Source organism: Garra rufa, chromosome 6, assembly GCF_049309525.1.
Source record: "Garra rufa chromosome 6, GarRuf1.0, whole genome shotgun sequence".
Taxonomy (NCBI): domain Eukaryota; kingdom Metazoa; phylum Chordata; class Actinopteri; order Cypriniformes; family Cyprinidae; genus Garra; species Garra rufa.
Genome location: NC_133366.1, coordinates 16,581,569 through 16,604,412, shown reverse-complemented (window position 1 = coordinate 16,604,412; position 22,844 = coordinate 16,581,569). Strand labels below are relative to the sequence as shown.

The window sequence follows — 22,844 nt, the reverse complement described above, 5'->3', positions numbered from 1 at the left end:
AATGAATGCTGTTATTTTAGTTTTTTTTTTTTTGTCTTCAAAGAATTCTGACAAAAATCCCTTATTTTTTTCCAAAGAAATAAGCAGCTATTTTCAGCTAATTTCTTGTTAATAATAAGTAATTCGAATAGCATATTAAAATAGTTTCTGAAGGGTCACTGCACACTGGAATAATGGCTCCTGAATATAAAATAAATGACATTTTATAATATGTTATAATAAAATTCAGTTCTTTTAAATTGTATTTATTTATTTATTTATTTAAAAAAATAAAGCTTGTTGAAATGCATTCAGGGATTGCCTTCACTGAGGAATACATTAATAAGGCCTTAAATCACTAGGTTTTGGCACAGAGCTAATAATCCTCAGACCTGTAAACTTCCACACAACAGATTTGATAAACATCCCAATAGTGTATCTAATCATTTCCACAAAAGCTATAAATGCTGGGTGAACTGCAAAAATAGCCAATTTACTCTCAGATCCAAGTTCCAAGTCAAATTGTGTAACACCCTGTTTAGAAACCCAATAAGATCACAGCATTTTGAGCTTTGGATCAACAAACAAGGATTACATGTTCTTAATCTTCGATTTACTCAGCCGTTTTGTCTTTTCTGTAAGATTTTAAAGCAATGTTCTGAGTTCAATACAAGCTAAGCTTTATCGACAACATCCGAGGTGCCTTCGATTACAGCAGAAAGTAATTTGGAATCTTCCATCAGTTTGTAAAAACAAGCGGAAATCATGTTAGCAGTAACACACCTACAAAGGAACATTATGGGACAAGGAATTACAATAGAAAAGATGTAAAAAAAAATAATTAAACGACTATACCCACAAGATTGAAAACTTGGAAAAGTGACAAATTTTTTACATTTTGTAAAACGTCTCAGGTTACGTAGGTAACCCTAGTTCCCTGAGGACAGGGAACGAGACGCTGCGTCCTGGTTAGGACACTTTGGGAACTGCTCTCAGCGTGACCGGTTCTGAAGCTCTTATAAAACAACGACAATGAACTTGACATTGACCGGCGCCAGCCCATGACGTCATTAACAAGGCGCCTACTAGTATAAAGGGGCGCTTGTGAATACATCAACCATCTTTTTGTCTGATGGAGACGTAAGTGGGGCCCGAAGCATGGCTACGAGACGCAGCGTCTCGTTCCCTGTCCTCAGGGAACTAGGGTTACCTACGTAACCTGAGACGTTCCCTTCCGGAGGGAACTCTACGCTGCGTCCTGGTTAGGACACTTTGGGAACGATATACCAACGCCGCCATGCTGAGGAGTAAGTGAACAACTGACTGATTGAGGAGTCAAGAAGGAACATCACTCCCCACTACTTGGGCCGACGTCACAGCTAGCTCGGCCACCCAAGCACGGAACTCCTAGGAGTGGAGGCCTGATACTTCTAAGCGAGAGTAGGCCTACCTACACTCACCGCTAGTAGTGAAGCTTACCCTTAAGTCTTCATACTAGGCGGGGGTTCTGAAGAGCGGAGGCTCTAAACAAACTCTCTAAACGAGAGGAAGCCTAGCAACACTCTGTGCTTGCGGGAAACTCTGGGAGTGGAGGTCAGAGACCTAACTACACTCAACACTGGAGGTGATCCATGAGGCTCCAGGAGCCTAAGCAATAGAACCACCTAAGTGGAGTTCTCAGGAGAGTGGAGGCTTCTGCAAGAAGACTCTCTAGATGAGAGGAAGCCTAGCGACACTCGATCCTATAAGTAGTGCTGTCTGCAGTGGAGTTGGAAAAACCCAGGGGTTTTTAGAACCAACTCTAGAATGGGAACGGAGGAATACTGCGTAACCCATACCATATAGGATTTTAAAAAAGAACCCAACCTTCGGGGGGAATCTTTACCACTCATGTGGATTTCAGAAAGTGCCCAAGGACTTGCGTGTGCACTTACCACTTTACGTGGGTTTTAAGGAGTGCTCAAAGCTTCGCGTGAGTACTCACCACTATTGTGGGTTTGAGAAGGTGCCCAGAGCGTAGCGAGGGAAACACCATATAATTATCACAGGCGACAGCAAAGCCTGGAGCTCTTCTTTCGGAGCTCTGTAAGAGTGGAGGTCTCAAACATAACCCATGTATGAGGGGAGACCTGACTACACTCACGCTTGTAAGTACAGAGGCGGAGCTTCTGGAGAACGGAGGCTTCACAGAAGACTCTCTAAAAAGAGAGGAAACCTGACAACGTTCAATCCACTAGCTCTTAGGAGTGGAGGTCTCAAATAACCCTTCAGTGAGGGGAGACCTAGCTACACTCACGCCTAGAGGTACTGGAAGCGGAGCTTCTGGAAAACGGAGGCTTCACAGAAGACTCTCTAAGGAGAGGAAACCTAGACAACGTTCAATCCACTAGCTCTTAGGAGTGGAGATCTCAATAACCCTTCGTGAGGGGAGACCTGACTACACTCACGCCTGGAGGGAAAGACTGGAAGCGGAGCTTCTGGAGAACGGGGGCCTCACCAGAGGGGAAGCCCCGACACCTCAATCCGCCAGCTCTTTACGAGTGGAGGCCTCAACGCTCTAAGTGAGGAGAGACCTGACTACACTCACGCCCAAACTTATTTTCCCTTTAGGAAGAGTGGAGGCTTCTGCAGGAAGACTCTCTAGATGAGAGGAAGCCTAGCGGCACTCAAACCTATAGGTAGTGCTATCTGCAGTGGAGTTGTAACCACCCAGGGGTGTTTAGAACCAACTCTAGAATGGGAACGGAGAAATACTGCGTAACCCATACCATACAGGATTTTAGAAAAGAACCCAACCTTCAGGGGGGAGTCTTTACCACTCATGTGGATTTTAGAAAGTGCCCAAGGACTTGCGTGTGCACTTACCACTTCACGTGGGTTTTTAAGGAGTGCTCAAAGCTTCGCGTGAGTACTCACCACTATTGTGGGTTTGAGAAGGTGCCCAGAGCGTAGCGAGGGAAACACCATATAATTATCACAGGCGATAGCAAAGCCTGGAGCTTCGGAGCTCTGTAAGAGTGGAGGTCTCAAACATAAACCCTTGTGTGAGGGGAGACCTGACTACACTCATGCTTGTAAGTACAGAGGCGGAGCTTCTGGAAAACGGAGGCTTCACAGAAGACTCTCTAAGGAGAGGAAACCTTGACAACGTTCAATCCAATAACTCTCAGGAGTGGAGGTCTCAAAAGAGCCCCTCTAGTGAGGGGAGACCTGGCTACACTCACGCCTAAAGTACTGAAGGCGGAGCTTCTGGAGAACGGAGGCTTCACAGAAGACTCTCAAAAAGAGAGGAAACCTGACAACGTTCAATCCACTAGCTCTTAGGAGTGGAGATCTCAATAACCCTTCGTGAGGGGAGACCTGACTACACTCACGCCTGGAGGGAAAGACTGGAAGCGGAGCTTCTGGAGAACGGGGGCCTCACCAGAGGGGAAGCCCCAACATGCTCAATCCGCCAGCTCTTTACGAGTGGAGGCCTCAACGCTGAGGAGTGAGGAGAGGCCTGGCTACACTCACGCTTGGAGGTACTAAAAACGGAGCTTCTGGGGAACGGAGGCCTTCATAGAGACTCTCAGAATGAGAGGAACACCTGACAACGCTCAGCCTCCCAGCTCTAAAGAGTGGAGATCTCACACCAAATATTCAGTGAGGGGAGATCTGCTACACTCACGTCTGAAAGTACCAGAAGCGGAGCTTCAGGGGAACGGAGGCTTCACAGAGACCCTCGGATGAGAGGAAGCCTAGCAACGCTCAATCTCCTAGCTCTATGGAGTGGAGATCTCACCCAAATATTTTAGTGAGGGGAGACCTAGCTACACTCAACGCTTAGAGAATACCGGGACTCACAGCAGGGCCCAAATGCTGAGAGCAGGGCCCTGTAGAGTGGAGGCTTTGAACGAATCTCACAGAGAGAAAAAGCCTGACAACACTCGGTCTTGGTGAGCGGTATTCTAATAGTCCCTAGCGAGAGATGCTCGAGAGTGGAGGTCTTAACGAAAAACCCACTGAGGGGAGACCTGGCTACACTCAACGCTACAAGTACATGAACCCACATCACAAGAATCTGTAGAGTGGAGGCTTCAAGTCTGGAAAGAGAGAGCCTTAACAATACTCAGCTTTGGCAGAGGGCTCAAAGCACAGAGCACAGCAGTTAGCGAGGCCTAAGCAGGCCTACCAGCTAAATACCACGAGTATGTACTTGTAAGCGGAGCACTGAGGGGAGCGAAGGCTGCAACTGGACGGTTCTCATGCAGGAGAACACATCTAACCATTCTAAGTCTAAACCATAGGGAAGACCAGTCGCCCGACCTACATCATGACGCCACTAGGCGAAAGGAGGTCTGATCAGCAGCAGCGAAGAGCGGAGGCTCCTACAGAAGGACTCTCAATCGAGAGGAAGCCTACAGCACCCTGACAACGCTCACCGTGGCAGGAAAGTCTAGGAGTGGAGGTGCTAACCAACAGAGCTCATTAATAATGAGGGGAGACCTACTACACTCAACCCCCTAAATGCTATCTGGACAGAGCTGTAAGCGCCTATACAGGGTTCAAAAGGTGAAACCTGGAGGTCCAGACCAGGGCTTCCGCCAAGGAGGACCTAACACTGTGAGCTTCGGTGTAGAGCGAGGCTCACGAGAGCCTACCAGCTCCCAGAACTGCCCAAATCTGATAGAACTGTGAGAAATCAGCCTAGACAAGAACCTCCATAGAGGGGCATCTCGTCAGCGCAACTCTCAGAGAGAGGAGGCCTGAAAAAATCCTCACACTTAGGGGGGGGTTTCCTAAACTTTCCTCTCTCACTAAAGAAAACTTCTTTCTTTCCCTTTTTGACAGGGCCCTGGGGAGCGGGGCCTTCAGTGCACTGACTCACAAAGAGAGGCAGCCCATGCGCTCAACCCTGGGTTGCTCCTATCTTCTTAAAAGGAGGGTGGGGAACCTACCCTAACCTCCCGGTCTTCACACTCAGACGAGCGGAGTCTAGAGGGACTCTTACCACGGGACGGGGTAGATTGCCACACCCAGTAGGTGTGTAGACATGCATATGCAGGTATAAATAGTGCCTAAGCCGAGCTCAAAAGCAGCGGAGGCTTCAAGGGATAACTCTCAGAATGAGAGGAGGCCTGACAACGCCTAACCCCTACAGGAGTCATTTACGAGTGGAGGTCTGGTACACTAACTCACAAACGAGGGAAGACCTGGCTACACTCGACACTCAGGGACCTTAGGAGCTCAGTAGCTCAAATACTAAAGTCTCACCCAAGCGGAGCTGGTAGACAAAGAATACGTACATATACATATACACAACCACCTATATGTCAGTTCATGTACCGGGCCAACGGATTGAATTTATCAATCTATCGTCAGCCCAGCCCCAGAGTCTTAAGGGGAAAAAAGGGCGGGTGGCCGCACGACGTGAGGGAGAAGGGAGAGGATCGTTTCCCTACGATCCCGTCTCCCATAACGCACATCACGTCTCCTCTGAGACCTACCCCTCCCAAGAGGAGGGTCTCGAGTGGCCACACAAAACCGCCTGGCCCTGCCTCCAGCCCGCAGGCCAGGAGGGGCCAGGCTCCCCCTGCGTTCGGGTGGAGATGAGGACCGGTGAGAAATAACAGACCCCAAAGGATCTATTTAGCCGCTGAGCACGCCTCCGCCTCCCTGAGTTAGTCGAACATCGTAACAACGGATGTACCGAATAATTCGGAAGGCGAGACTGGCGCATCGAGGAGAAAGCACTCATCTTTCTCCCCGATGTCTGCAAAAATTCACCTACAAGCCTGTGGTGTGAAACAGCTCAGCCCTCTCCACGGGTCTTCATCCTCCAGCAGATCAGCCCGGTACGCCTGCAACACTGCCACTGCGTGCAGGCAGCACCAGCCTGACCCGCTGCCGCGTATGCCCTCAGCGTCGACGCCACCCACGCCGAGAGACAGCAAACGTATCCTCAGGTTATGGCATCGACGGCCTGCCATACTCACGCACTCACTCTGCACCAGCATAACTAACATGCTGATATAGATGAGTGCGGCTGAATATGGTTTATCCCATGCCCTCCCGATCCTAATATATAGATCAGGAGGGAATGGGATGTATATGGGGACTGGTCTGTTATGGTCAGGGTGAAATTGCTCATATAATTTGTTATGAGCAACCTCCCCCTGCACGTGCTTTCACCGCAGATCAAAGCAGACCGCAGCGCGGCTCATAACAGACAACAGCTCATCATACGCGGGGCAGGCAGGCTGTGAGAGCTCAGAAAATCACTTTTCGCCCATAACAGCCACATCCTGCTTACCTGGCTAAAACCAGTAGAGCACTTGCCGCTGTATCAAAGGATGTCAGAGATTAATACATCCTTCGCCCGCAGCTCGCCCTCGTCCGCGGCTGACGAGCGTGAGAGATTACACATCTCTCAACTCGTGTGCGCGCTTCATCTGTAACCACCGCGGGCTCGTTCTCCGTGCAGCCTCGGCTGCAACGGGACCCGAGCCGCGTAGGGCAGATAAATGTCCCGATTCCCTCGGAAAAGGGGACAAACGAGAGCGGAGTTTCCTTAGAGAGAAACTCTCACGATGAACGCGCTCTGCACTCTCAAGAACAGAGCGCGCGTGCTCACTCACCCAAACACATAACAAACAGACTGCGCACGTCATCTGGTGTCAGATTTCTCTGACACGGATTCTGCACACTTGCTGAACTGTATACTCTAGGAATCATCATTTTACTCGAGCTTAGAACAAGGTAAGGCTGAAGAACAAAAAGATGGTTGATGTATTCACAAGCGCCCCTTTATACTAGTAGGCGCCTTGTTAATGACGTCATGGGCTGGCGCCGGTCAATGTCAAGTTCATTGTCGTTGTTTTATAAGAGCTTCAGAACCGGTCACGCTGAGAGCAGTTCCCAAAGTGTCCTAACCAGGACGCAGCGTAGAGTTCCCTCCGGAAGGGAACTGGTAAACAGTTATGTGTAATGAGACAGGAAAGTCATTTTTTTATTATATTTTTATGTATAATAAAACATAAAAATAAAAATGTTAAAACATTAAAAATGTATTAATAATACATTTTTTATTAATGTATTAAATATTTCTAATAGGCTTGGGTGATATGATATGAAATATAAATGTAAATATTGTACAAATTTGTCGTAAACATATCCTATATTTTCAGAAATATTATAAAATAAGAAAGCTGTTAAGTATTTCTTAGCAAAAACAGAGACATTCAGTTTTAGAGGTCATAATTAAAATGACTAAAAGCATAAAATCAGTGGGCTTTTATTAACAATAAATGTTTTGGAATAACTACAAATACCAGCACCTTTCAGCCTGTCACCATTATGCAAACATGAAATATCAGACAAACAGTAATAGTTATTTCCAGGATTTTTCATTCTGCAGCGTGTCACAGATTTCAGAGTGCCCTAACACAGCCAAAACCTGACCCTGCACACACACAGTTTACTTCAAAACAGGTCAGACTGAATATCAAATCAGAACATTCCCCAGTAGATGACACAAGTTTTCACAGAATTTTCAAACAGATGTTTAATTTCTGTCCGTATATATCTATCCACATGCATATTCACTCTGATAAATACGAGTGTGAATGCTGGGTGAGCAGTGTGTCTGAGCTTCATGAGAAATGCAGGAGGTTTGGGAGACTGAGATTCATTAGTGGGACGTCTCCACACTTCACGCCCGTCTCGCACCTCCAGCTGCGATCCCTCTTCCATAAATCAAATATATCACTGACAAACACAGTCTAATCCTGTCCAGCAGGTGTAAGAAAACCTCCATTTACACTGACTATTAAGAATCAGTGACCTTAAAAAAAGCTAAGTATACTGAGTAAAGGGAAGTGTTTTTGTTTTTTTAAAGTGTACATTTTGAGACTCCATGCAAACAAATTCACACAAACATTGAAACAGGCTTCCCAAACACTCCACCATCTTCCATTGTCCCGTCTTCCCTTGTCAAACAGACAGTCCTGTCCTAAATGCCACTGGCTCAGCCAGACGTCACATATTTCCAACCATTCCAAGTGTTTTTTTTATGTGTGAAAATCTAGAAAAATACACCGCATTCACAAATATGTAGTAAATAACCTATTGTTAATCACATTGTAATTAAGTCAAGCTATGATACTTATCTGTAGTGAATAAAATATGTATATTAGTGCTGTCAAATGATTAATCGCAATTAATTGCATCCAATTTATATTTTTTTGTTTAAATAATGTGTGTTTACTGGTAAATTTATTATGTACATATAAATACACACACACTCACCCTCTATTTTTAAAATATTTACGTGTATATATTTGTATTCATATAATTGATATTATATATAAATAGCTTTAATATTAGGGGTGTGACGAGATCTCGTGGCACGAGATCTCGCGAGACTCCGATGTGTCCCGCGAGATCTGACTGGTCTCGCGAGAACGTGACGATATCATGGCAAAACATTTTGCAATGTTTACATTAGGGCTGCATGACTAATAGTTATATAAATCTCACGATCTCTACTTAAACACCCATGCGATCTTATTCATGAATGACAACATTCAGAATTGTCTATTACAACTGTTTCACGCGCTCCACTGACGCTTACCATGTGAAGGTTATTGAAGACATTCAAATCTGCATTCTTACTGCTGCAGTTTCAGAAAGCAACACAAACACAACTAGGGCTGCAACAACGAATCGATAAAATCGATAAAAATCGATTACTAAAAGCGTTGGCAACGAATTTCATAATCGATTCGTTGTGTCGCGCGACGCAGAGACATTTGGTTGTTATTATATATATTAAAAAAAAAATTGAGCGCAGAGCGGAGTGGACACATTCGGTCTCTCTCCCGCTCTGATGCCAGCAGAGTTCGGCACCTCATAAGCTGTGTTTCCATCCAAAAATGCGAATTTAACTTATGCGCAAAACTGGAACATTTGAGCATAAAGCACCGTTTCTACATTATATATATAGGCCTATGCTGCCCCGATTTATATCAAACATGTTTGATAAGCCTACTTTGGCTAGCGTACTTTCACAGCAGCCAATGCTCGATCGCAAAACAGCTGCTGTACGGGTCGTTGGATAGTGGAGATGGAGAAAACTACTTCTATAGTTTTTGTAACACTGTCTGTCTGTATAATGTGTCGAAAACATACCACAACCGTAAGGAGAAAGAGGAGCTCTGCTGAGGTGAAATCGTCTCAGTTTTGAATAGGGCTGTGACGGTGGCACGTTGTTTTTTTATATATAGCCTACACTTCAGTCAGCGAACAAGCAGCCTAAAAACGCTAAAATAAATCAAAGAAATAATATATTTAATTAAGAAAGTAGCCTAAGAGTATTAAATAGGCTATTAAACAAACATTCCTTGTAAAAATGTCCGACAGCTCATCAATTTTTGGCCGACTGAATTTCCAGTCCGACTGTCTTTTTTTCTCTTTCTCTTCCTCATTACACAGCTGCTGTTTTTAATAGCAAAGTGATTACATTTATTTTCGTTCCTTTAGTTTATAAAGTTAATTTAGAGATATATTTGGAACACTTTTTGTTTGTTAAATTCAAGTTTTTGTTTTTTAAAGTTATACAGATCTGGCCATTTAAAATGCGCGCAGGAAGTAAAGTGGTCTCGCGTGACGCCGGTGTATTCCAAAGGAACACGGAAAATACAATGACATAGGAAAGGCATGATCAGTAGGGGGCAGTCATGTAACGCACTGGAGTGGAGCAGGCTGAAAACATTGCCGCAAACTAAAAGGTACGGTAACCTGGAGGGGACACCTTCGGTTCACTTATGTTTGTCGTGGCCACACAAATGAATTCCTAGGAACGTCATATTACTTTTTGTCATTGCCACGAGATATTAATTCCTGGGAATGTCATATTATGTCGTGGCCACAAGATTATTTTGTCGAGGCAAGGACATCCTTATGTTTAATGCATAAACAAACCTGCGTAACCATAACCCAGGATTATCAGAGATAGGTTTATTAATATTTTTTATTTTGAGTTAAGAAATGTTTTTATTAATTGTTATAGAAATTAATGCAATATTAAGTTATATATTAACAATACGCAATGCTGTATATGCGAATGTCTGTGCGCGATGTAGACAGCATTCAAAAGTTTATCAAGAATTTATTACATATAAGTACTTCAAATTAAATAGCCCTGCAAGAAACATTTTATGCATCCTTAAGTCTTATCCATTAATTGATCCTTTTTTTCTGTAATAAATGTATTATTTGTTTATATTCAGTGTGTCCCCCTTATATAGTATAATCAAAGCTTTCATGGCATGTCAGCATTTATCATTTAGACTCGGAATGTTAAGAGATCTCTTAACATTCCGAATCTAAATGATAAATGCTGACATGCCATGAAAGCTTTGATTATACTATATGGCATATATTCATTTTTAGTCTAATTATAACCTATATAGTGTTTCATTGTCGAGTGAATCATTCACGTTCCATTTGTAAATCGTATGGTCACACACGGGCATTAATACAATCATAAAGTCAAAACTTTATTGGCATAATTGTAGTTCACAATATTTGCTAAATATATGCCAAATAGCATATATGAAGTTATTTAGGTTAAGCGATTCAAAATAAAGAAAAAAGTAGATAGCTCTAAATCACTTATTATTTATTCTTATTATAGGTTATTATTATTTCAATACCTGGTTAGGGCTATTTATTTTTAACGCCTGACAATTATGCCAATTTCGTTTTGACTTTTTGATTGTATTTATCCCCGTGTGTGACGATACATGATGTTTTCATTTACAAATGAAACTACGTGAATGATTCATTTCTCAGTAAAACAGTTTAATATTTATATAGTCTAGTCTGTTAATTAGACTAAACAAAATAAAATATGTTCAATTCATATTTTATATGTTCAATTCTTTAGTTAAGAGAAGGAATGTAGGCCTATTTTACTGTGTGACGATAAATTATTTCCAAATGAAACTACGTGAATGATTCACTCTTCAGTTATTTGTCTATTAGTTAGACTTAATAAAATACAATATATGTTAAATTTAACCTTTAAACTGCATTCCAGTAAAAACCCCAGTCATAGCACCTTTACAGTATCATTTACATTCAGAATGTTATGTAACGAGATCAAAATGAAGGAAAAAATAACGAATACAAACGAATAATACAAATATAATGGGGAAAAAAGAAGGTCAGTCAATGGACAAGATTGTGAGATGCATGAAATGTTTCTTGCAGGGCTATTTAATTTGAAGTAGGCCAACATGTAATACATGTAAACACTTGTGAAAGCTGTCTACATTGCGCACAGACAGCATTAGCATATACAGCATAGCCTGTATAATTATTTAATATTGTATTAATTTCTATAACAATTAATATAGGCAAACAATTTCTTAACTCAAAACGAAATAACTCAAATAATTCTGTGTTACTAATGTCACGCAGGTTGGTTTATTCATTAAACTCGTGGCCACGAGAAATGCATGTTGAGCAAAAATACATTTCACGAAAATAATATAAAGATTACAAAACAAAGAAAACAAATGGAATGAGGGATATGCTTTAAAGTTCACGTAAAAGCCAAATATTAAGCGGCATCCTTCATGTTTTCTTTAATCAGCAAATACTTAACATTTTTTAATTATATTCACCTTCTGTTTTTATGACAATAAATTTTGAATTTTGAATTCTTATTTTTTTTTTTTTTAGAAAAACGTCCGAACACCGGTCTCAAAAGTAGAAGCGAAAGTCTTGTTTCCACCAGCGCGGAATTTTTTTTATTCACCGTAATTGATGGATGTCTAAAACAAAAATAAGGAGAATCCTAAAACATATATATTTCTTAAAATAATAACATCTGAACTTCATACACAACAATACGGCAACGACTTTATAACAGGACACATTGTTTTATTTTAATTTTATTTTTTAGCTTGTACACCAATGGATTTCTGATGTCGGGATATTTCAGACTGCATCTCCACAGCTTAATCACTTTAGTATTAAACATACGGGTCAGGAGGCGGGTCGGGTACAATATTTATTTTTTTTATTCTGCGGTCCGAGTTGCGGGTGGGTTATTTGAAAACGGTCGGGTTCGGGTTGTTTATCCACTGACCCGCGTGTCAGGTTGGACACTAATGTTTTGAAAAAAGTGGAGCGTGTGAGGAAAGCTTTCCCCTTCTCCCTGGCATGCATTTGAATGCTGAATTCGAAATGCAACTGAATGCAGTCGGAATCCGCCCCCAGCACCCCCAAGTCTCCAAATGTTGATTACAACAAGGCAACAGACAGAATTCAACACCCCACCCCACCCCCACTCTGCCATTCATAAACATTTCGCTCTTTACACTGCATGCCGCTTAACTCTGATGCCTCATTAACGGCTACTTTTCAGAAAACTGAGAAAAAAAAAAAATACACTTCCCTTTGGTTTCCCAGAACAGACTTAAGCCTAGTTCCAGGCTAAAATGATGTAAATCGAAAAAAACTTTTACTGATCGTTGGTCGGAGATTCAACCCGCAGTTCGTGACTGGAAGCTGTTAAGAGAAAGACTTAATGAACTTCTCCGAAATAGAAGAACTACTTTTCCACTTAAAAAAAAAAAAGAAAAAGAAAAAAAGGTGGAAAAAAAATGCATAACTCACTGGAGCACTTTTCAGAATCAGAATCAGAATCAGAATCAGAATGAGCTTTATTGCCAGGTATGTTTGCACATACTAGGAATTTGTTTTTGTGACAGAGCTCCACAGTGCTACAGAATGACAGTGACAAGACGATACATATTATAAAAATAACAATATAGAGGTATACAAGACAGACAATGTGCAAAAATAGCAAAGACATTTGAATAGAAGTAAGTATGTGCTTTAAATAAATAACGGAAAAATGAATAAAGAATGTATAGTGTTGTATGTTGCACGATCAAGTGTTCATGAGATGGATTGCCTGAGGAAAGAAACTGTTTCGGTGTCTGGTCGATTTGATACTAAACAATTGTTGTATTCGTTGTCAGTCATATAGGCTAAGCTTTATTGTTTTGAAAAGTGAGCCTTCTGTTTATTTGTCAAAATTATTTTCTATATTAGGATATAATACTAGGCTATAGTATTTATGGACATTAGGCCAAATCTACATGGGTTTCTTCCCTTTCACTTCAATTAGTTTTTAAGAAAAAAGAAAAAAAAACTGCATGGGCAGTGCGTCATAATAATGTACGGCATCAAAATGTAAGAACAAATCTAAAGACAATAATAATAATAATAATAATAATAATAATAATAATAATAATAATAATAATAATAATAATAATAATAAAATTAATTATTAACACTCCTAAAAGTACAGTATAGTGCTCAGACAGATACACTTACGGTAGGTGACCTAACCCTAGTTGATACTTTGTTTCAACTTTTCAATTATTTCATTAATTAACTAATAAACAAATGCCTTTCCGATATGATATAAGTGAAAAGGGAGACGATTTAGAAAATGATTTCACCAAAAGGCGGATGCGAACTCGGGTCTCCCGCGTCAAAAACGATATGTTACTCGTATTATCACTTACGCCACTGAAAATGTTGCAGTCCAGCCGTCTTTTGTAATATTTGTAAATATGGAGTATATGCATTGTGTAAAAACATTAAATAAAAGGCACCAGACTACTGAAAATGGCATATACTAAAGAATTTATTTTTCTGGGGGAGGACCCACCCACATTTATTTTGCTTCCGACGCCCATGCTTGATGATGAAGTATAGTCTACAGGATATAACAATGAAGTGCTTTTCCAGTCCCGATTCCACAAGGTTTTATTCCGCATCCACCCGCTCCCGCTATATTAACTATATTATTCGCCCGCTGCCCGCTTAGAATAAATTTCTAAGCACCAAAATCGCAAAAACAAATCAAAATAATAATAGTAATAATACTAATAAATAAATTAATTAATTTTTAACACTATAAAAACTGTAGTTTATATTTATCCTCTCCATTTCTATTCCTCTCTACTCAAATTAATTGTCAGTGTATCTAAAATTGTGTATCTTAGAAAAAGAAAAAGAGGAACTACCTCTTAAACATGCATATCTTAATGTGATGTTGCTTTAAAACGCTGAAATATATAATGTATTTTATTCTGAAGGTGAAAGTTATTTAACTGCATGCGGCGCCGTCAGGATCACGTTTTTTTTCCCTTTTAATTAAGTGGATACAGCTTACAATACTCGTTCAAGAGTAAGGGATTGCTCAAAACTATGCTATTTTACATATTTCTGTTATTTGTGTACAATCACAACGAAAAAACAGATGTGTATGCTATTTGTAAAAAAAAAATGTAAACAAGATGCTGGTTCAAGGGCGCGTCACAGAAATTGCCTACAATTCTGCATATAGGCTTGCTACTTATTAATTTTATTTTATTTCGTTTTGTTAAATTATTATTCATTAAGAAATTTATATTTCGCATATGGGCATTTTTATTTATTTTACATACAGCTTTTTGGGGTTTTCTCTGTGCATAAGATCTGCGCGTGATGTTCTGATGTTTATGCTGCTTTTTGCTTGTGTACAATTAACCCCTCAAAACGAATTTAACTGTTATTAATGTTTCACAGCCACGTTTCAATTTAAATGTAATTTAACACAATATTGTCGTTAATAATAACTAAACGCGTCGGTTGTCGTTTGGAAAAAAAAAAACAGAAATTAACATTTCTATTTTCAATGCAGTCTAATAAAAGTTCAACAGGAAAAAATTTAAAGAAAATAATAATAAAACTGCTCCTGCTTATGAATAAATTTTTGCTTAATGATGAAGTATCTAAATAGTCTATAGGATATAACAAAGTGCTTTTCCAGTCCCGCTTCCACGAGGTTTTATTCCGCATCCACCCGCTCCGCGCTATATTAACTATATTATTCGCCCGCGGCCCGCTTAGAATAAATTTCTAAGCACCAAAATCGCAAAAATACTGTAGTTTATATTTATCCTTCCCATTTCTATCTGTCTCTACTCAAATTAATTGTCAGTGTATCTAAAATTGTGTATCTTAGAAAAAGAAAAAGACGAACTACCTCTTAAACTTGCATATCTTAATTTGATGTTGCTTTAAAACGCTGAAATATATAATGTATTTTATTCTGAAGGTGAAAGAGGTCGAGTAATTTAACTGCCCGCGGCGCCGTCAGGATCACTTGATTTTTTTCCCCTTAATAAAGTGGATACAGCTTACAATACTCGTTCAAGAGTACGGCATTGCTTAAAACTATATTTTACATATTTCTGTTATTTGTGTACAATCACAATAAAAATAAAAAAAAAAAATAAAAAAAAAACGTGTAGGCTATTTGTAAAAAAAAAAAAATGGAAACAAGATGCTGGTTTAAGGGCGCATCACAGAAATTGCCTAAAATTCTGCATATAGGCTTGCTACTTATTAATTTGTTAAATGATTATTCATTCAGAAAAGAAAAACATATATTTCTGATGTGGGCCTATTTTATTTATTATTATATATAGGTTTGTTGGGTTTTTCTCTGTGCATAAGCTCTGCACGTGAGGTTTTGATGTTTATGCTGCTTCTTGCTTGTGTATAATTAATCCCTGAAAACGAATTTAGCGGTTTACGTCAGTTGTCGGTTGGAGAAATAAAATAACCGAAATTAACATTTCTGTTTCCGATGCAGTCTAATAAATGTTCGTCAGGAAAACAAAGAAAGAAAACAAAATAACAATACAACTGCACCTGCTTATGAATAGGCTATCTTTTTGCTATTGGTTTGAACCATAATTTCAGGAAAGAGGAATCATTGAACTATTGTACTGGTATTTGTGACCAACGCCCCCTAGAGCTGGCCATGGTGTTTGGCTACAGAATGTTGTTCCTTGCGCCACCTGGTGGATATTATATGAAGTGCAACAACGTTGTAAAAAAATCTAAAAAAGCCGCTGCGGCAGGACGCGTGCCCACGCGTGCCGAATTGCAGGCTGCCGCGTGAAAATAGACGCATTTTTAATGGCCAGATCTGTACCTAGCAAACAGCGGCAGACAGATCTAAAGCCTGCTTAATTCATCGCGATTTAAATTAAAATCCATTGATATAAAAAACTTAAAACATATCACAATATTAGTTTAATCATTCAATCAAGATAATTCCAAAGTTTGTGCGGAGAGAAGCGCGCTTTGCAGCGCATGGAGACGCCAGTGCAATGTGGAATTTCTTTTTTTGCTCATAAAGGTAAGAGTAATTTACCACCCGGGCCGGAACTGTAAAGGGTCTACCTTAGTTTGTGTGTACTAACAGTATCAACAAAATGTGCTCTTAAAGAAAACAAACAGAATACGCTTGATATCTTTGGTTTAAACAGGAGCGCTTCACAATAATTAACCGAAACCCAGGTAATTGCCTCACAAACACAATATCTATAGAAAGCTTTAAATTATTATTTTACTATAAAACGAAATAATTAAAATCGAAAACAAAACTCTTTCATTAGCTAATCCATAAAGATGCATTGGGCATTAATGAGCAGATGGCAGGATCGTCAATTTCATCTTTGCAACACTGAATCAGAAAATACTAGTTTATTAATAAGTAATTCGAATATTTTCTTAATTTTTGCCTTGACTCATTCATGGTAATTACTTTTGCTGGGGCTTTGAGGCCAGTTTTGCGTGCATTTGAATGCGGAACTCTTCCAGCTGGTCGCTGCTGATGGCAGGACACTAAACACCGCCATGGCAGAATGAATGTAGCAGAAAGTTAGTCAAGTTATCCCGTTCCAGCGTGCAAAGTCACATGACTTTTTTAATGCGCACTGAGGAATTTAATTTGAGAGGCTTCTTGATGGGAAATGCCAACCATGCAGCATGTACACCACAGCAAGCCGCTGTCTTGACGGATAGTAATTTTAGTTTATTTAGTCTATATATTTGGCAGATGTAAAGCATACATGTGTATGTTTTTTGTGTTAGTCCATTTTTATTTTATTATTATTATTATAACAGTTCAAGGAGCAACATGTTCGTGCACTTTCTAAAGATTTTAGTTCTGTTTTTGAATAAAGGGTTGTAAATCCCTTGTTTTTTTTTTATCCGATTCATCGATTAATCGAAAAAATAATCGACAGATTAATCGATTATTAAAATAATCGTTAGTTGCAGCCCTAAACACAACCACATAATCTTTTTAACCACATAATCATCATTGTGTCTTTGTTACAGACATTTAAATAACATAAGTACTGGGATAAAAGCTTATAGTTTGGATATAAACACTTATTGTCTACAGTAGCGATCAAAAACGAAAGTATAACACGTCTGTAGAGCAACGTTTATTCTCTTCACCAGGAGAGGGCAACAACTGCACGTTTAAAAAAAGTATTTGTCATTGAATTAAACATTCAAGAGATTCCAATAGTGAAAGTCTTTATTAATTGAGACAAGTGCTCCTTCATTTTTTTTTTCTGACTTAAGCAATGAACATTATTTCAGAACCTTATGTAATTTTGTTTAATTTTCTAATCCTTTTTTTCTTCAGAATCGTGATCTCCAGTTTATAAAAGAAAATAGTTTTTCAGTTTACCCAGAATCATGCAGCATTTTTATTACTGCATATAATTCATTAAAATATAAGTTTAATTTCATAAAGTACAAGTTCATATCAAAATGCACCTACATTTATTTTATTTTATTTGCATTTTGTGTTTTTTGTTGAATAAAATACTATTGTCCCTATATATTTCATCATTGAGGATTTATTTTAAAAAGTTAAAAAATCTCGTCTCGTCTCGTTCTCGTGAGCCCAAAATCTCGTCTCGTCTCGTCTCGTGAAATAAGTGTCTCGTCACACCCCTATTTAATATACAAACTACATATTTTTCTTGAATATACAGTGGCATGCGAAAGTTTGGGAACCCTTCGCAGAATCTGTGAAAATGTGAATAATTTTAACAAAACATGAGAGATATTTCTCTGTGTGTTTTTTATTTAGTACTGTCCTGAATAAGATATTTTACATAAAAGATGTTTACATATAGTCCACAAGCTGAAATTAAACATACATAATAAATAGCTGAAATTATTAAAATAACCCCTTCAAAAGTTTGGAAACCCTTGGTTCTTAATGGTGTGTGTGGTTACTGAATGATCTATGACTGTTTTTCTGTTTGGTGATGGTTGTTCAGGAGTCCCTTGTTTGTTCTGAACAATTAAACAATGAGCACTGTTCTTCAGAAGAAAAAAATCCTCCAGGTCCTGCAGATTCTTCAGTTTTCCAGCATATATGCTTTGCATATTTGAACCATTTCCAGAAGTGACTGTATGATTTTGACATCCATCTTTTTTAAGGACAACTGAAGGGCTCAAACACAACTATTAAAAAAGGTTCATTCACTGATGCTCCAAAAGGAAACACAGTGCATTAAGAGCCAGGGGGTAAACTTTGAATAGGATGAAAATGTCCAAATATTTCTTATTTTGGTGAAATATCAATTTTTCCCATTTAGTACTGCCCTTCGGAAGCAACAGAAGATACTTACATGTTTCCCGGAGGACAAATTATAATTTACAATTTACCTTGAACTTCAAATTCAAAAAGTTTTCACCCCCCAGTTCTTAATGCATTGTGTTTCCTTCTGGAGCATCAGTGAACGTTTGAACTATTTTATAGAGTCCCTCAATTGTCCTCAGTGTAAAAAGATGGGTCTCAAAACCATAGTCACTGCTGGAAAGGGTTCAATGCTGGAAAACTGAAGAATCTGCAGGAGGATTTTTCTGAAGGACAGTGCTCACTTTACCTCTTCAGAACAAACAAAGGACTCATGAACAACCACCACAAAAAAAAAAAAAACAGTTGTAGATCATCCAGGCAAGCACACATAGTATTACAAACCAAGTTTTGTTTTTTGTTTTTGAAGGGGGTTATTTTAATTATTTCAGCTATTTTGTGTCTTGTGGACCATATGTAAACATCTTTTATGTAAAATATCTTACTCAGGACAGTGCTAAATAAAAATAACATGCATTTTAAATGATCTCTCTTATTTTGCTAAAATTATTCTCAATTTTACAGATTCTGCAAAGGGGTTCCTAAACTTTTGCATGTCACTGTATACATTCATGTGTGTTTATTTATACATAATAAATTAAAATGAAAACTGCAAATATATATATTTTTTTTTTTTAATTGCCACTGAGTGCCACTGCTAGAGGGACAATTGTTTCAAAATTTTCTCAGAATTTTGCAATAAACCAATTTTCTTCAGTTTGCAAGCACAATGTTCAAATAAAGGTTATTAAAAATTAAGGACTGTTTTAGAATGAACCAATAAAAGGTCACACAATTTATTGGTCACACTATGTCCTAGTGGTAAACCAGGCGATGTGCACTCTGGACAACTCCACTTAGAAAAAAAAATCTGATTAATGTTTCATATTGAATAAACATCTTTAATATATCACATAAGAAATTGCTTTAGTTTTACTTTTACTAGAAGCGCAATTGTGCTCAATTGAAATGGAATGGATGCAGTTGTTTTTTGTTACTTTTTTTAATTACAGTCTCTCTTGATGAATGTCTTTCCACTGTTGCACAGCATTGCCTCCAGGCAACAAAAACAGCTTATTCTAAACTACTAATGCTATAAGTCTTCATCTCATTTGATTGTACGAATAGATTTCATTCCATTTACACACATACTTTTGACCATTTAGTCTGTCAAATATGCACCTAAAATGTCCAGCACCAGTTGTCAATCACTATTTAAACATATAATTTTGAAAAAAAAAAAAAAAAGTCTTGGTGAAGAAAACTAGAGGGTGGACAAATAATATTCCAAACATTATAATGTGTCTCAAAACTAACAACATTACTTTACTATATTCTTGCAAAATTGCTGTAACATTTGTAAACAGTAGTACTCATGATCACCTTCATAACCACTAGATGGCAGCCTAATATTCCAAATATAGTCTCTCACAGGAAGTTAGCACTTCTGTGATGATTTCACATTAATGTTTTTGTTAGATTGTCTTTAGAAGGGCTTATTTGAAAGACAAATAAAGCATATCAACAAAGTATTGCATATAACAGACAAGGACAAGGATGAGAGGTGGAGTCAAGGACCTACTGATTTTTTTAATTTGTGGTATTATATGTGACCCTGGACCACAAAACCAGTCTTAAGTCGCTGGGGTATATTTGTAGCAATAGCCAAAAATACATTGTATGGGTCAGAATTATTGATTTTTCTTTTATGTCAAAAATCTTTAGGAAATTAAGTAAAGATCATGTTCCATGAAGATTTTTTGTAAAATTCCTACTGTAAACCTATCAAAATGTAATTTTTTATTAGTAATATGCATTGCTAAGAACTTAATTTGGTGATTTTTTGCACCCTTAGATTTCAGATTTTCAAATAGATGTATCTCGGCCAAATATTGTCCTATCCTAACATAACATATCCTAACCATACATCAATAGAATGCTTATTTATTGAGCTTTCATATGATGTATATATCTCAGTTTTGTCAAATTTAACCTTATGACTGGTTTTGTGGTCCAGGGTCACATATGGTTACTTTCAAAATGTTGCGGATTATAGAAAACTTACAGGTTATAGTGCTTGGAAATATATATTTTTAAATATATGTTCTGCAGCTAGATTTGTTCAGTTTTTTTTTTTTGCTTTTTTTTTTGTTGTTTTGTTTTGCTTTGCCAATGGCATAGTTTGGGGCAGGACTCTCAGACTGCTCAAAGTGCCAAACAGCCAGTGTTTACACTTAACAGAGACTACAACGATTTATAAACGGCTTACTCAAAAGTTGACACAATACACTTTGAAAGGAGAAAGTTTGAAACATTGAAAAATAATGAACAAATTGCATCACTTCACAGATGCTGTGACTGCATACTAAACATGCTGCAATAAACAATATCTGAAGTGTACTCACATCAAACTCGTTGAGAGCGGCGGCCAGCTCGCCGATGCCAGCGTGCCCGTGCTTCTCGTCGGTGGGTGAAGTGGCTTGGGCAGAGCTGGAGATGCCCCCAATGGCCTCTTGGACCTGTTTGAAGACATAGTCGCGGTTGGCACGTGTAGCAGCCACGTCGGGGTGGCGCAGGAAGGCCTGGGAGGCAGTATAGAGCATAGTGGCGTTCTTCTTAAGAGCCCCTCGAGCTGCCGCCATCTCATCCCTGCACTGAGGGTCCTTCAGCTCCTGGCACAAACAAACACAAATATCTGTATCAGACATGTCACTTTAAGACCTAATGCATACATCTAATATACTGATACACATCAGGGAGTATAACATATTCATTCAAAACATAACCATCTGTATTTTATGTGAACAGTCAGCATGCAGGGCATTTTTCTTAAATAGATGTGTGTGCATTTGACCGCTGATCATTGTATTGTTAGATAATAGCTTATATTCTAATAGTAGTTAGATAACATAAGCAACACTTCACTATCTTACATTGACCTCAAATTAACTACAGTATAGTCATTTGTGTTTAGAAAAAAAATGGGTTTGGATAGATAGATAGATAGATAGATAGATAGATAGATAGATAGATAGATAGATAGATAGATAGATAGATAGATAGATAGATAGATAGATAGATAGATAGACATTTCTATCATAAAACGGTTATCAAGTATTAAATATATAGTTACTGCTAATTACTTACATTTTACCGCGCAGTCACACTCTTTGACTGTTAATATTGGTCGTTCGGCTTCTGTGAAGACTAATGGCCGCCTTTTTTATTTGATTGGCCGTCATCTTGAAGATGACAAATTCTGTCAGACGGTCACAGACCGGCAAACATACAGTTTGGGGCCGCTGAGGCAGCTTAGCTGACGAAGTTTCATTGGCGTTGATGAGTTATGACATTTTTTTTCTGCACCAAAACAGTTATTACGATTATGTTGCGTTTCAGCAGGCGGCTGCTGCTGCCGCCTCTTCCTTGACTATCTTACCTCACGTTAGTTCGCGCCACCGGCTTTTTGCGTAGTGGTACGTAGTACAAGCGTGAGCCGTGAGGTCAAAATGAGTATCTGCGACGCAAAATATGTACAGGTTGGCAAGTCTGCTTCAGAAGGTATCCTAAACTGTAAAGCAGCAAATTAAATGGATTTATAAATTTATGGGACCTAAAGAAAATTGTTCATTACATTAAATTTATTTTTAAATGTAAAATGTGTTTTTATGATAACACACAATCATAATCGCTTTACTTCATGATCACACAACCATGATCGCTACACAAGTTCACATCTGTGTATCACTGCACAACACTCATAGCAACATAAACAATCAATACAGCATCAAAACAGTTCCATGTATTATATATTTCAGAAAAAAAATCAACTTTTTATTAATGTTAACGCGTTATGAGTGACTCCTGCTGGTGTCATTCACCTTTCGTTTTGAGGTCTTGACTTTCCTCATCCAGTGCAGGAGAAATTTGTGCATGTGTCTGAGTGGAACAGTGTTGCCAAGTCTGTGGTGTTCAGTGGAATTTTTGTAACAATTCTGACCTAGGTGGGACTCTTGGGAGGAGGTTTGGTTTTGATCCCCTGATACCTATTTTCCCCCCAGAACATGATTGGGTTAGATTTGAATATCAGCATAGGTTTTTTTTTTTTTTTGTAATTTGATGCAAAGGTGATATAATACAAAGTGTATTGTTAAAAATGCACATACATTTTTTTTAAATGAAATATAACAAATTACGATAAGGGTTTACAATGCTGATAACCGTTGAAACACGTCATCACAGTCTTGTGAAAAGGGTCCATTGGGCTGGTTTTGCTACATATACCTTGCAACCC

At 38.7% G+C, this 22,844-nt stretch overlaps 1 protein-coding gene across 1 annotated transcript in view; it reads right to left on the bottom strand.

Moving 5' to 3' along the window:
• ctnna2 (catenin (cadherin-associated protein), alpha 2) overlaps positions 1 to 22,844 on the bottom strand; it is a 509,795-nt gene that overhangs the window by 378,162 nt on the left and 108,789 nt on the right. Inside the window, exon 6 of the mRNA XM_073841829.1 lies at positions 20,956 to 21,222. Coding sequence (XP_073697930.1) covers positions 20,956 to 21,222 — 267 coding nt within the window. The remainder of the gene's footprint in view (positions 1 to 20,955; positions 21,223 to 22,844) is intronic.